At 34.4% G+C, this 16,782-nt stretch overlaps 1 protein-coding gene and 1 pseudogene across 1 annotated transcript; one reads left to right on the top strand and one right to left on the bottom strand.

Moving 5' to 3' along the window:
• Positions 1–2,453: 2,453 nt before the first annotated feature.
• On the bottom strand, positions 2,454–2,684 carry LOC111988509 (U2 spliceosomal RNA; annotated as a pseudogene).
• A 9,597-nt stretch (positions 2,685–12,281) lies between these two features.
• On the top strand, positions 12,282–16,725 carry LOC112030602 (uncharacterized). Its single transcript, XM_024063277.2, has 4 exons — positions 12,282–13,408; positions 13,711–13,979; positions 15,177–15,383; positions 16,257–16,725. Exons 1-4 carry the CDS (start codon positions 12,403–12,405, stop codon positions 16,413–16,415), a joined length of 1,641 nt encoding a protein of 546 aa, XP_023919045.1. The 5' UTR covers positions 12,282–12,402; the 3' UTR covers positions 16,416–16,725.
• The last annotated feature ends 57 nt before the right edge of the window (positions 16,726–16,782 follow it).

Below are 16,782 nucleotides of genomic sequence, written 5' to 3'. Positions count from 1 at the left end.
GCTTGAAATAACTCATCATATAAGTCGGAGTAGCTTGGGCCACTGCATTGATAAGAATTTCTTTCCTCGCTTTTGACATCAACTTCTCCTTCCAACCCGACAATTTCTTAGCAAGTTTCTCCTTAATTGAATTAAATGAGTTTCGTTTATTTCTTCCAACCAATGACGGAAGACCAAGACATTTCTCATGATTTTTGATCACCTGTGCTCCAAATCAATTTTTGATTTCTTCCTTCACACTTGTGTACGTATTAGAGCTGAAAAACAATGATGTCTTTGTTTTATTCAATTGCTAACCCAAAGTTGCCTCGTCAACTTGAAATATTCGCTGCAAAGAGTCACATTCCTTTAGAGATGCATCATAGAAAATTAAGCAATCGTTTGCAAAGAATAAATGTAAGAGCTTCGGTCCTCTTCTACACACAGCTACTCCATGTAAATCACCCGCTACCATAGCCTTCTTTATCATCGCTGACAAACCTTCAACACATAACAGGAAAAGATATGGTAATAGAGGATCTCCTTGATGCAAACCCCAAGTAGGAACAATGTTACCACATGGCTTTCCATTAAGCCTAATAGAGTATTTGACCGATGAAACACACTTCATTAAAAGATCTCAGACTTTCTAATCAAACCCCAACTTTTCCATGATTTTTTTCAAGAAACCTCCATTCAACTCTATCATATGTTTTGCTCATATCTAATTTTAGCGCCATCACACCGTTCTTTCCCACTTTCTTCTGATTTATATGGTGCATAGTCTCAAAAGCAACCAATACATTATCAGTGATTAATCTACCTTGTACAAAAGCACTCTGTGAATTACTAATAATGGAAGGTAAAACTTTTTTAAGTCTATTGGCAATAGCTTTAGAGGCAAGTTTATAAACCACATTACATAAACTAATAGGATGATAATAAGTTATTCTTTGTGGTTCCTTATTTTTCGGAATTAAGACAATATGAGTGTCATGAAAAAAGAAAACCTAATATATTGACCGTAAAAAAATGAAAATACAAAAATTTTGTAATTTCCTTTTGAGTTTTTATATTTTGAAATTATTGCATTATAGTCTCATTATTAATGTTACAAACTACCTCTATTGCAATGTAAACAACTAAGAAATCATTCATCCACTAATCTCTCATTCGATTGCAATTTTTTTTTATTTAACAATTCAACTCAACTTATTCGTTGTTGTAATTGTATTAAGATTTTTTTTTTTTTTTTTTGCACTCTATTAAGAATTCAATTTAACAATTCAATAAAAAAAAAAAAAAACATATACAATTCTTCTATTTAATAATTCAACTCAACTTAGTGGTCTTTGTAATTGTACTAAGAAGAACTTTCGTTGTATCCATAACATTAGTTTATTAATAATTCAATTCAACAATCCAAACAAAAAAATTTGTCACTACTCATTGTCCCACAACCCAATCCCCACTAACACTTGGCCCACTTCCTCACAGAGTGTTATTTACTATTTATTAAAGTGTTACTTATATTTGTCTTACCCTTTAGCTTTTTACTGCCCATAATTCATAGCATTAAACATTGTCATAAAGATGTCAAACACTTATAAGACTATGCACTATTATAAATTATAATTTACGCTAGCCTATCACAATCCATGGAGTTAGACACTCAAAACAATTCAACACACATGCACGCGCGCATAGAAGAGAGAGAGAATGAGTTGTGCCCAATGGACTTCTTTGTTATTTTTTTAAGAGGTTGTTCCTAGTTTTTTTAGAGAGCCAAGGATATATTTAAGGGGACCAAGTTTAGTTTTGTTAGGCTTAAATAAAAGGGTGATCAACTTTTTTAGGATGGTCAATAATAATAATAACGCCCGTTTTGTCCCATGTGTTCCATTTTATATATCACAAATTATAATTTGTCATGTATTTGTTTAACTTTCCTTATAAAAAAAACAAAGTTTAAAATGGAAAAAAAAAAAAAAAAAAAAAAAAAAAAAAAAAAAAAATCAAACACATGACAAATTGTGATTATTGAAACATAAAGTACAACACAAAAAATAGGAAAATGATTTATATTCACCATATATAGAAGTACCTAAATTCCATTTCACCCTAGTGAAATTTAATAAGTTGTCAATTGAAGAGCTTTGCTAGGTTATCTAGTCTTTCGCTCAAGTGGTCCATTTGTATCCACTCATTATCGACTCTAGTCTAGTGATTTATTCTTGAACAATTTTTTATGTTTCTATTTAGTAAGTTTGTGTTTCACACACAAATATAATTAAATTAGGATAGAGTAGATCCACCAACTCTAATTTAATTTTTTTTTTGTTGGGTTGTTATTTAATATTTGGGCCTTTTTCTTGTTGGTTTAACAAGGTCCGATATGTAAAAATTTCATACAATTGCTAAGTGAGCAGATTCGCAATTATTTAATCGAACCATAAATTTTGTAGTTGATTTGGGTGGGGTGCGCCAGGCCCAAGCAGCAGTGCAACGCATGGGCGACGCTTAAAGGCCCCAGTAGCAAGCTACCATTACGGGCCTTCCCCCATAAAAAATTTATTTAATATCATGTGACCCGGAACCAATGGGTTGGGTCACAAGATACATGACCCATTGGGCCATATATCAGATATTAAACTGATAAGAACAGATACTACACTTGATCTTAGCCGAAAGGCCGAGAAAGGTATGCTTTGTTCAGTGGTTCGGTTCTCAGCTTATATCTAAGCCTTCACTTCTCACTGCTCTCATTCTGCGGTGTGGGACCCTACTATTAATTTATTAACTTTCGCATAAGTGCTATCGAGACGTACAAAAGAGTCTAGATTCACTGCTGTACCAACTGAAACTTTTCATCAACATCGTAGCAAAAGCCTCTGTCAACATGATCAAGTTGACATCGGAACAACAAAGCGAACAAGGTTTTTGGGGTATCAAATTCAAACCGTTTTGCTAGGGGGAATTAAAATAATTAATAAAAAATTATTATAGCTAGCAAACCAATCTTTTTTTTTCTTTTTTTTTTTTTGTAAGAATAAATATCAATTTATTAATTTTAAACTACATTAACAAAACCGGCCAAAATATTTAGTATCGATCAATAAACCAATACACTTAACCTCTTAAAATGTGTTGTTTAAAATACCAGGTTCTTTTGACCTTCACAAGTTTTTTTTAGGCTCTCGTAGGTTATTTTGGCCAATACAAAATTATACGTATTTTTTTTAAAAAAATTTTAATATCAGAGAATACCTAATGAGTTAAATGGAATTTGTATGGGGAAAAAAATAGGCATCAAGGCCTACCGAGCGAATGATGGGCTTTGGGAGTAAGCCCACTACAATTAATTTATAGAAATAAGTGCAGCAGACCAATATGGGGGCTCCTAATCCAAAGGGCTGGAGTAGGAGGAAAAGATCCAGACAAAAAGAAACACGAAATAGCAAGTGAAAGGAAAGTAGAAGAGTTTATAGATGTCTCCTTGGTCAACCCAGTGAACTTGTAACACTTTGGGATATACAAGTTTGAGTGATCTCTCTCTAATCTCTAGGTTTAGATATTTGTTCACTAGGATTTCACCCATTTTATAGTGGTTCCCTTCACATCCTAACCCTCCACATGGAGGGTGGTTGATCTCCCTTAGATACTTACCCTATCCCACCTTTGGAGGAAGTGCTGAGTGAGGTATTGGCTGCTTTGACATAGTTTAGGTGTCATTCAGCTATTAATGCAACTGGCTTGGTTGGTACAGTGCATTCAATGCGATAGTGATGGGGTGCTTCCCTGACAAGTTTTCCCCTCTCTTTCCATGTTGGCCACGTTTACCTCCCTCAAATCATACCTCTGGGCTAACGGCAGGATCCCTCTTGCTTATTTTGAGACAATCACATCTTAGGTAGAAGGCCTTCCTTGGGCTTTTTAAGGGCCCTCGTTTAAACCCTTTTTTCAAGTTGCACTAGGTTTTCCTTCCCAAGATCGGCTTGCTGGGCTCATACGCTCCTCAAGCACAGTCTTGTAGGGATGGTTGTCCTCAGACCCCCCACAGAGTTAATTTGAAATCTTTAAAATATACTTACATATAAATATGATAAGTTAAATTAAGCAATAACTTTAAAATGATATGTTGGTACTGATCAATACCAAAATATTTCATTTTCAAATCAAATCAAAATTTTCTCAAACATGAGTCAATATTTAAAATTTAAGAACGCCACCATTAAATTACCATAAGATTTTTAGTATTGTGTTAATTTAGTTATTGCCATTATCCATTAGACGGAAAAATTTGATGTATCATACAGAATATTTAAAAAAAAAAAAAATAGATGTATCATACTGAATTCTCTTTATATTTTTTGAAGCTACATCTAATTTTTTTTTTTTTTTAATATTATGTATGATACATCAAGTTTTTCCGTCTAATGGATAATGGCAATAACTAAATTAACAGGACACTAAAAATCTTATGGTAATTCAATGGTGGCGTTCTTAAATTTTAAATATTGAATCAAGTTTGAGAAAATTTTGATTTGATTTTAAAATGAAATATTTTGGTATTGATCAATACCAACATACCATTTTAAAGTTATTGCTTAATTTAACTTATCATATTTATATGTAAGTATATTTTAAAGATTTCAAATTAACTCTGTGGGGGGTCTGAGGACAACCATCCCTACAAGACTGTGCCCAAGGAGTGTATGAGCCCAGCAAGCCGATCTTGTGAAGGAAAACCTAGTGCAACTTGAAAAAAAGGGTTTAAACGAGGGCCCTTAAACAGCCCAAGGAAGGCCTTCTACCTAGGATGTGATCATCCCAAAATAAGCAAGAGGGATCCTACCCTTAGCCCGGAGGTATGATTCGAGGGAGGCAAATGTGGCTAACGTGGAAGGAAAGACAGGGGAAAACTTGTCAAGGAAGCACCCCATCACTATCGCATTGAATGCATTGCACCAACCAAGCCAGTTGCATTAATAGCTAAATGACACATAAACTATGTCAAAGCAGCCAATAACTCACTCAGCACTTCCTCCAAAGGTGGGATGGGGCAAGTATCTAAGGGAGATCAACCACCCTCCATGTGGAGGGTTAGGATGAGAAGGGAACCACTATAAAAGGGAGGACATCCCAATGAACAAATATCTGAACCTAGAGATTAGAGAGAGATCACTCAAACTTGTATATCCCAAAGTGTTACAAGTTCACTGGGCTGACCAAGGAGACATCTATAGACTCTTTTACTTTCCTTTCACTTGCTATTTCATGTTTCTTTTTGTTTGGATCTTTTTCTCCTACTCCAGCCCTTTGGATTAGGAGCCCCCATATTGGTCCACTGCACTCATTTCTATAAATTAATTGTAGCCAGCTTACTCCCAAAGCCCATCATTCGCTTGGTAGGCCTTGATGCCTATTTTTTGCCCCATACAAATTTTATTTAATTCATTAGGTATTCTCCTATATTAAAAAAAAAAAAAGTATAATTTTGTATTGGCCAAAATAACCTATGGGAGCCTAAAAAAAACCTGTGAAGGTCAAAAGAACTTGGTATTTTAAACAACACATTTTAAGAGGTTAAGTGTATTGGTTTATTGATTGATACCAAATATTTTGGCCGGTTTTGTTAATGTAGTTTAAAATTAATAAATTGATATTTTTTCACATTATTAATAATTTAATTTATATCAAAAGAGTACAAGTAAATATATATTTTAAATGTTGATGTCATGACAATGATCTTTTTCTTTCCTATGTTAAACTTTTCTTAGATAAGTGGCTGACGATAGAGACGAAAAAGGTTGTGAACCACATATATAAGACACTACAAAAATATCATTGTCATTAAGTTAGGGTTTAGCTTACCTCAAATACTTTTTTAATAGAAAGTCTCATTTTGTTTTAAATACATAATGACAAGTGGTAGTAGGTTTTAATCTCCATATATTATTTAGTTAGTAGGTGATGTAGCAGTTTTTCATTAAAACAAAAAGATATTCAAGTTTAAAAAGTACTAAAAATAAGCTAAACCCATTAAATTATTATTTAGAAGTGGTAAAGTTTAACTTGTTCAAGAAAAGATAGTAAATTATATCAAGATCAATTAATACCTCAATAAAACGAGTACTTTTTGCAACTTTTCACATTCAACTCTGATTTATGTCACAAATGATTGATCAGTCCTAATTGGAAGACTACACTTTCATAAATTCTCCAAAGGTTTTTTTTTTTTTTTTTTGTTAATCATGATACATTATAAAAGTGCACCTGCTGATTGGTTTGCAAGCCTCTAAGCCAAAAAAAAAAAAAAGAAAAAAAAAGANATTTTTTTTTTTTTGGTGCGTGTGGGTGTAATGGTGTCTCAAGTCTGTAATTCGCTCCCACCTCCACTCTTCCTCACTATCCACCTATAAAAAAAAGGGTTAAAACTCTATGAATTTGTTTAAGTTCACAGTAGTTTTATTTTTCTTAATGTACTTGAGAGATGTTTCTACTTAGGATAAATGGGAATAAGATGCTATCTTGAATTTTTTTTTTTTTTTTTGGTGAAGTATCTTGAAAATTTTTAAATCTACTTTATATTGCTGTAAAATGAAAGAGATTAGACTTTGTCATGACATGGACAATTAAAATAAAAGGGGAAAAATGATAGTAAACCGACTCTAATTATGCTTAGTTTAATAGTGCCGTGATTTGGACTTTAGAGCTTTGTAACCCATTAAATATAACCACGAGAACTCTGGAAAAAATTGGCCAATGCCATTTTTGAGCAAAAAAAGCAGCATTTTGCCCTCTTTCCCAAACTAATTAGGAAAATGCCCATTTTTTATCATTTGATTTGCTCTAAATCGACTTTTAAAAAAAAAATTCTGGAACCCTATAGTAGCGTTTAAAGGAGCCTATAATGACATTTTAAGAACCTATAGTGGCGTTTTGGAACTCGACCTTCGTGAACTCGAGTTATAGGTAAATTTTTTTTTTTAACCTATAACTTGAGTTCAAGGAGGTCGAGTTCCAAAATGCCACTATAGGTCCTTAAAACATCACTATAGGCTCTTTAAAACGCCACTATAGGGTCTAATTTGATTTAGAGCAAATCGAGTTTTAAAAGAATGACATTTCTCTAATTAGTTTGGGAAAGAGGGCAGAATGCTGCTTTTTTTGCTCAAAAAGGGCATTTGCTAATTTTTTCCCTAGAACTCTTAATACGTGCCAAAAAAGCATCCCTTTGACACCAATTTTAGGTTTTGCTTTGTGGTTCATTTGCTTGTGAATAAGTTTTTAAAATTGCACTTTCTCTAAGTTGTACTTTGTTGATGCTTATTTTGGGAAGCCCAGTAGAAAGAAGAAGCTCAGCAACATAGGCAGAAAAGAGTTAGTAAGTGGAAGGAAAAACCATTAAACTCAAGCGGCAGGAATAATGGATCACAGGCTCATGAAATAAACAAATAGACATTGAGAAAGCAAATGGACCTAAAGGATTCTGGAGAGAGAGAGAGAAGTAGCAAACCCATGGGCAGTATATGATGAAGAAAAGTGAGAATGGGCCATAACAAGTCCGAAGTAATGCAAGCAAAGAAAGTAAGGGGTTGATGGCAAGCCCATGAGCCCCAAGGATGAAGGTTGAGGTAATTGGGTCAGGGAAGCCCAAAGGAGTTAGTAAAAACTCATGGGAACACAGAGTTAGGAAAATGGCTAAAGAAGCCTAAGGAAAACAAATACGCTAAGGATGCCCAAGAGAAAATAAACGGGACAAAAGAGCCCACGAGCAATGTAATGCAAAGCCTAAGTGACCATATTGAGTCATTAAGAGAAGAATGAGCAGCAGGCCCAAAGAGGCCCAACAAATTGGGGTCAAATAACATCACAGCAGGAATGATAGAATGGAACGGCAAGAAAATGTAGCAAAACTGCAAAAATGATTAAAAGGGTAGGCTGAAAGAAGGAAAAGTCCACCATCAAATAAAGCCCAGTCCCTAAGGGGAGCAAGCCATAAAAGAATGGGAAATCAGAAAACAGCTCATGCCATAAGAAGTCAAGGACAGACAACAGATTGTGCAAACGAGCCTACAGACCAAGGCAAACGCATGAGCAGCAGGCAGATTTTAGACATGCATAGAAGTGAAGCACGCACAAGGCCCAGACATCACTAGCCTATACCTAGCCAATACAAGACGCAGTGAGGTCATAGGTCAGAGGTAAGAGGGCATGGTCTAGCGGTGGGGAAATGGGAAAACTTATTCTAAAGTTCCTGCTCAAGCTTTTTTGGGAGAAATGTCCTGCTGGAATGACATACTGCCCAAATGAAGTAAGGATGAGTTGGAACTATTAGGTGCATACCATGAGGAATAGAGAGAGAATACCCACACTGTAACAGGTAGGAGAGCCATGGCAGACAAACAAACAAAATAATATTCTTTGTCTGGTAATGGGAAGTGGCACGACCAACACAGGTAAGTAGTGATGGCTAAATGACTGATGAGCCAGTAGTGGTTGGCAAGGACACCTATATTAAACAAAGGTAATTAAAGGCTAAAATAGTAAAAGCCAGTCATGGCAGGCACTATATAAAGGACCCTTACTAGGAAGAAAGGGGGAGGGACGATCATAAGTACAAACAAAGTAATAGAAACCTTTAAGAGAGAATCACAACAAAAATAAGCCAACACTGAGAATAGAAAAAATAAAAAGAAAGAAATGAAGAATTAGAAACGAGGAGGATAGAATGGCAGGCATACACTAATAGGTTGTCCTCTCTCTGTCTCTCTCCCTCTAACAATCCCGCTCTCTACCTAAAGTAAAGGATTCTTTTGGGGCACAAGTCATTCAGGTCATTTTCCCTCAAAGTGATTAATTTCAAACGACAGGATTTTCCTCGAGAGATTATTCACATTGAGGAAGATGGTTCCCTCCTTGGTCTTGGTCCCGCGGACAGCAAAGCAGATTGATCTTTTTCTTTAGATAATTCATGTCTTACCTATTTATTTCCACTATTTTCTTTGCAAAGTGTTTCTTATCATTGTGGTTATCATTTTTTAATTGGGAATTACTTATTCACTTTATCTAAAGGCAAAAGTACTTTATTTTATTATTATTATCATGTCTGCTTGCCATAACTTATCCAAAGCAATTCTACCTGCCATGGGCATGTGAACAAAGTTCTTGGCAGACAAGGCATAGTTTGTGTACAAGCTAGACCAAAGTGAGCTGTAGTTGGACTGGTCTTAACTCCCTTACTCAAAACACTTTGGCTTAGTATAGCAGAAGGCAGCCTAACTCAATATTACAAAAAGGCCCACCACATACTTTTATCAATAAAGTGTGCGTTTTTTTGCAAAATATTTTTCTAGAATAGAGTCGTCATTTGAAAAAGTTGTTCATAACAAAAATTGAAATTAAAAAATTTGTGCTTTCAAAAGGTGGAATTTAAAACCACATTTTCGTAACCAAGTTAAGTTTAGCCCCCAATGGATTCTTGGTTCTCTCTAATTAAGATTGTAAATGAACTAAGCTGTTTAAGATAGGGTTGAAAAAAATGGTTTATGTTCATTTATTTAGCGAGCTAAACTCAAGTTTTAATGTAAGCTTGACATCTAAACAAGTCAAGTACAAACATAATCATTTCATGTATTCATTATTTAAGTATATAAAATATTATATATATACTAGTCTTTGAGCACGCACTCATGTGCGAGCTCAGATGCTCTTCTATTTTTTTAGGTAAAGGTTAATAATTTGCATATATTATAATTTAGAAATATATATATACTTTTTATTTTTCAAACTAATAAAAATAATAAAATATAGAAATAAACAGTAATTGTAATTTTTTTTTTTGAACATGAAGAGAAAAAGAAAATTCTAAATTTTAGAAATTCTTTTTTTGAATTCAAAATGAAATTTGTTATTTGACATTTATAACCCTATTTCTAAATGAAGTTATCCTTCATCAATGAGGGTATTTTTGAACTACATAAAAGTCCAGTTGAAAGAGAGAATCCTCTTATATATAGTATAGATTTTCAAACTAATAAAATTGATAAATTTTAGAGATAGACAATAACTGTAATTTTTTTTTGAACATGAAGGAAAAAAAAAATCCTAAATTTTAGAAATTCTCTTTTTGAATTCAAAATGAAATTTATTATTTGACATTTATGATCCTATTTCTAAATGAAATTATCCTTCATTAATGACGGTATTTTTGAATCACATAAAAATCTAGTTAAAAAAGAGAATTATCTTATATATGGTATGAACTAGTCTCTAAGCACGCGCTTATGCTCGAGCTCAAAGATTCTTCTATTTTTTTGGGTAAAAGTTAATAATTTGCATATATTATAATTTATAAAATATATATATATATATATTTTCAAACTAATAAAAATGATAAACTTTAGAGATAAACAATAATTCTAATTTCTTTTTTAAATGTGAAGGAAAACAAATCCTAAATTTTAGAAATTCTTTTTTTGAATTCAAAATGAAATTTGTTATTTAACATTTATGACCTATTTCTAAATGAAGTTATCCTTTACTAATGAGGGTATTTTTGAACCATATAAAAGTTCAGTTGAAAGAGGGAATCCTCTTATATCTATACTATATATAAGAGAATTCCATTCTTTCAACTGGACTTTTATGTGGTTCAAAAATACCCTCATTAATGAAGGGTAACAAGTTCAGTTGAAAGAGGAAATCCTCTTATATCTATACTATATATAAGAGAATTCCCTTCTTTCAACTTGACTTTTATGTGGTTCAAAAATACTCTCATTAATGAAGGGTAACTTCATTTAAAAACATGGTCATAAATGTCAAATAACAAATTTTATTTTGAATTCAAAAGAAAACTCCTAAAATTTATAATTTTTTCCCTTTACATTTAAAATAGAAATTACAGTTGCTATTTATTTCTAAATTTTATCCTTTTTATTTGTTTGAAAAAAATATATTTCTAAATTATAATAGATGGAAATTGTTAACATTTACCTAAAAAAATAGAAAAGCCTCTGAGCACGCGTGTGATTCCCCTCTTTCAACTAGAATTTTTGTAGTTCAAAAATACCCTTATTAATGAAGGGTAACTTTATTTAGAAATAATATTATAAATATTAAATAACAAATTTCATTTTGAATTAAAAAATAGAACTCTTAAAAATTAGGATTTTTTTCCCTTCACATTCAAAAAAGAAATTACAATTACCACATATCTCTAAAGTTTATCATTTATATTTGTTTGAAAAAAAAAAAAAATCTAAATTATAATAGATACAAATTATTAACCTTTACCCAAAAAAATAGAAGAGTCTCTGAAGAGGATTCCCTTCTTTCTTTTTGTGGTTCAAAAATAGCCTCATTAGTGAAGGGTAACTTCATTTAGAAATATGGTCATAAATATCAAATAATAAATTTCATTTTGAATTCAAAAAGAAAATTCCTTAAATTTAACATTTTTTTCCTTTCACATTCAAAAAAGAAATTACAAGTGCTCTGAGCTAGTATAGTATAGATATAGATAGATAGATAGATATATGTATATAAACTTAAAACCATATTAAGGGCTTGATTGGTAATAAAATTTTTGTTTTTGTTTTCAAAACAGGATAAAAACAGTTTTTAAAAAATTGAACTTGAAACTAGTTTTTAGATAATAATTTTTATATTAAATGTGTTTGGCTCTTACTTTTAAGAACAATTTTCAAAATACTAAAAATAAAAAATAATTGTTTGGGAGTCCATTTCTATTTTTGAGAATTTCTATTAAAAAAATTACAAAAAGTAATATGTAGAATCTGTAGAATACTTTTTTTTTTTTGGTGGATAATGATAAGAGAATAGAGATCATCATGTACTTTTTTTTAATAATAAGTTTCAAATTTGAAGTGTGAGAATTCTTTTTGTAACAAAGATTAGTTTCTTAATTTAAGAGATAAAAAGATTTTTGACAAATATGTGGAGTCCTATGCTTTTAATTTATTTACATCTGAATCCTAAAAACACCCCTTAGTCATTTTCAAAACCTTGTTCTAAACCAATTTTTTTGAAGATTGTATTTAGAAAATATTAACTTAACAATAAATTCAAATTTGAGACCCGTCATTTTATGGATTGTAATATAAAAAATTATATTTAAATACTTTTAACAATCAGCCCTAAATATTGTGTGAGCTTCTAAATCTAAATAACTTTATAAGACAATCATTTTTATTACAAATTCCCCAAAATGGGCCGGGCTCAACATCTAATTACATAAACGCACTTGGGCTCAAATGTCAAAGACCCTCTGATCACAAACTTTCGCACTCAGTGCACGTTAGCACAAGGCAGTAGCTCCACTCAATTCTCAGCTAAAAGTGAATAGCGCGAAACCAACTTACCACTTCAATTTCTCACCCTCCTCCGCCACCAACAATGGCGGGTGCGCACTGCGCCACCACCACCTTGTCTCTCCTCACACCTCCCATAAACCCCACCGTCACGCGACCAAAAGCGCGTGCATCAGCTTCGCTTCCTCTCCCACTTCCAAAACCCACACAGCGAAAAAACTATCTCCGCCCGAAAATCCTCAAAACCCTAACTAAACCCACTTCAAACCCAGTAATTCCCATCGTGTCCCCCGAAACCGAAAGCCCCGATATCGAGTCTCCAACAGACGAAACATCTACCGAGAATCGCGCCGCCGATATCGGAGAAACAGTTGAAGAAGAGGAGTTTCGGAGCTCCGAGACACCGGCCACTGCAGCAGATGGCATTGTTGGTAAATTATCGGCCAGGTCTGTCCTAAAATACGGTGCGTATTTGGTTGGTCTCTTTGTGTTTCAGACTATTTGTTCTGTTTGGATACTGGGAAAAGCCAATTCCGATTCAGTAAAGGACGGGAACTTGGATAGCTCTGATAATAATAGAAAGAAGAATAGTAGTAGTAATAAAGAGAAAGTTTTGTTTGGTTCTGATTCTGAATTGGAAATGAAAATCGAAGAAATTCGAGCAATGGCAAGGGAAGCTCGGAGGAGTGAGAAGAACGCCGGTAAGGAAGGCGGCGAGGATGACGAATTCGGTGAAGAAAGTTTGATTTCGAAGCGTAGAATTGGAATTGAGAAAGAGATTGGTGCGAAATTGAGTAAGTTGCAAAAGCGGTTGAATTCGAATTTGGCTAATAAGGTTGAAGATAAGGTTAAGAGGGGTAATTCGGATTCTAAGGACGCGAATGGGACATTGATGTTTAAGAAAAAGCTCAAATTTAAGAGCCCTCCAATGAAGGTGAGAAATGGTTCCAAGGGATTTGGAGGTACCAAGGATCGTATTCGTAATGTGGATAATGGGAAGAAGAGTGGTTCGAAGAGTGTAGAAGATGACAGAAGAAAACTGCGCGGGCAAGAGTCATTATCGGATTTGGGAAATGCTCAACAGAGAAATGGTAATGTTGCTTAGTGGGTTTTGCTTAAATTGTGTAGTGATTGCATTGATTAGATGGTTTTGCTTGAATGTTGATTGTTGGTTTAAATTTTTGTTAATTTAGGTAGTGGTTAGTGAATGGAAGTCTTGTACTTTTGGTTTTCAATTCTTTTACTAATTGGTAGTGAGGTAAAACATTCAATATACCAAAGCTATGCCCATAAGTAGTTTGGTATGAATGTTTTGTTACAAATTTCTACTGTGTAACGAAAGCAAGTCTATGTTATGTTTGTATGTTCTTTAATTAATTTTAAAATTGTTTAGGCCGCGTTGTCCCGAAGACTGATTCAGAAAGGTCTTCAGTTGAAGTAGTAAATTCGCAACAGTCAGTAAAGTTTGAGACTCAACATTCTCACAAATTCACAAATGGGAATGAGGGAACTGCCTCCACATCTGATAATCATGCTGTGTTTAGTATGAATGGCAATTCAAAACACAGAGAAATTGGAGATGAACCGTTGGCTAACAAATTCAGAGAAAAGCAACCAAACACTGAATCTGATTTTTGGTGGTTGAGGCTTCCTCATGTTCTGGTATGAAACTGAAACTTTGTATCTTTACTGTATTTCTCTCAATAACGTAATGTTATTCATGATTTCTGTATCATTGCCAATGTCAATGTGAGACACTGAGACCTTTATATTATTTGTAAATTGAATCTATTTTACTATTCCAATCTGTGGCTTATTGTTTAGCGTTTGGACTATATCAACTTGACTAAACCATTTGCCAATTTCTTCTCATTAATAGCTGAATTACTGCCATTCATTCAAAATCATCATGTTAGTTGAGCTCATTTTATAAGGATTGCTAAGTTATAATTTCATACAGCATACTAGCCTTATAATCAATTTTTTCCTTTTTTAATACGAAAGTTGATAGTTTCTCAACACTAGAATGTAATCCTCTTCAATCATCTTTCTGTTGTGGATGGGCACAAGATGGGCGTAAGGCTATTTTGGGTTATTTCTTGACTGCACAATTAAGTTTCATGTCATTTGCATTCCTATGTTTGTTAGCACTTCATTTCATATTTTCTGTACATTGTTTTTTGTAAAAGTTTGGACCCTAGGTATCCGTTGATTTTTCTTCCCATTAGATTAAGCCTAATTGTAGTCTTTTAAATTAAAATAATACTATTCGCGGACAACATAGACGACATAGGTTCTAGGACCTTCTTCTTTTTAATTTTATTTTGTTCAGTTGGGTAATCCACCAGAATGTAAATACAGGCTCAATGTTGTTGACCCTTGAAGTAAATCTATTATGACATGAGTCTCATTCGTTTCTTCTTCATTTGCTTAGATGTTAGTTAATACTCTATTAACTCTATTTTATATGATTTTAATTTATTATTGTTAGAATAATGGTTAAATGATTAATTTTATATTTTCTAACACCTTAAGCCTTTGGGACAAGTAATTTATCATGGTATTAGAGCAAGTAGTCATTAGTTCAAATCCCTGTATTCTACCTCCCGTTTAAAAAAATTTAAGATTCTCATGTGTTGGGCCTCAATTATTAAGCAGAGTCTGGCCCCAAACATAAGGGGGAGTCTTAGAATAAATGAATAATGGTAAAATGATTAAATTTACTATTTTTTAATAGCTTAAACTTTTGAGACAATTGGCAATTTGTAAATCCTATTATGAAATTTCATTTAGATTGCTTTAACTAATTATGAGTATTTTTTGTTGTCTCCAACTAACCGTCAGTTTATCCAATTCCAGGCTATACTTATGCGTAGAGATTCTGACCATGAAGGACAGGGGGGACTATACACCCTAAAGATTGCCCCTGAGGCACAGGAACAGCGCAACTGCTATACTGTTGCTTTTGAGGATCGTGTTGATGCCAGTAATTTCTGTTTTCTACTGGAATCATTTTTTGAAGATCTGGGCGATTTTAGTGCTGACGTTGTTCCTTTACCAGTAAAGGTAAATACCCTTAACTTTTTTTTGATAAGTAAAGGAAATTTTATTCAAGGGTAATATTGCATTCAAAACCCACACATGCTGTTTTTGAGGATGAATCAAGCATATGAGAATAAATTATGGAAACTCACTGAAAGTCACATGTCCAACACACAATTATTTGGGTGCGTGACACCCTTGCAAGTGTCCCTGTCACGTTCTAGAGTAGGTTAGGGCTGTCCACGGGTCGGTCCGGGTCGGGTTTGTGCCCAACCCGGAACCGACCCGATCACTTCGGATTTTCCAGGCATAGACCCGCCGCCGATCGGCGAACGGAGTCGGTTCGGGTGGTCGGATTTTCATCGGGTACGGATCGGTCCTCGGTCGGTTTCGGGTTGTGAGAAAAACTGCCGGATTTTGCCAAAAGCCGTCGGATTTGACGAGACCTGACCGGATCTTGGCAAGGTCTCGACGGATCTCGAAGAGATCAAGTCGATCTCGGTGAGATCTGGTAGGATCTCGATGAGATCTCGGCATATCTCGAAGAGATCAGGCCGAATCTCTTCGAGATCTCGCCTGAACTCGAACGGATCTCCTCAGATCGGACAGAAAATCGACGTTTCCGGGCAGTACACGGTCGGGTCGGTTGAAATCGGTTTCTCAGCCTCAAACCCGCCAACCGACCTGACGTTTTCGGGTTCAGATAACAACGATCCGCCGCCGACCAGTCACCGGCGTCGGGTCGGCCGGTTATCGGACCGGATCGGACGGTTTGGCAGGGTGGGTCGGGTCCCGGTTTTGTTTGGACACCCCTAGAGTAGGTCATGATTATCCCTAGATGCCATTACTTTTAGCCATAGAGATATTAGTTTCAACATGAGAGAAAAATTATTGCAGGAACTTCATGAAGCAGTATCAGATGGCATGAAGGTAATTGTTGTGAAGAAGAGGCAACTTCAACTCTATGCTGGCCAACCATTTGCTGATGTCGAGACGGCTTTGCACTCTTTGGTTGAAGGAGATCAAAGTGCCTCCTCTACAGCAAATTCAAGATAGAATACTGACATTGTTTAGCATCTTTTTCCATCCAACTGGTGGGTCCAGGTCTCTTCGATCTCATTTTTTACAAGGAGGGGTCCTTGGTTGGTGAAAACGGTGAAAACAACCTTTTCCCTCAATGCATTATTTCCTGGTGGTTGTGGGATATGTAAAAGAGCTTGTTGCTGATGAATGGCAATTATGCATCAAAAGCAGGACAAAGCAGCATGCTGTTATTACAACTGGAAACAATTGTTGGTCCAGCGAATACAATTTTTTCATGTAACTTGTAACATTTTCACATCTTATGATCTCTACATTTACTCTCTAGGTGGCTGAAGGAAGAGGAACTGTAACTCTGCTTTAGGTACAGTTTTGGAAATAC

This window comes from Quercus suber, unplaced genomic scaffold, assembly GCF_002906115.3.
Source record: "Quercus suber isolate HL8 unplaced genomic scaffold, Cork oak 2.0 scaffold_232, whole genome shotgun sequence".
NCBI classification, from domain to species: Eukaryota; Viridiplantae; Streptophyta; class Magnoliopsida; order Fagales; family Fagaceae; genus Quercus; species Quercus suber.
This window is presented reverse-complemented; position numbering and strand designations above follow the sequence as displayed.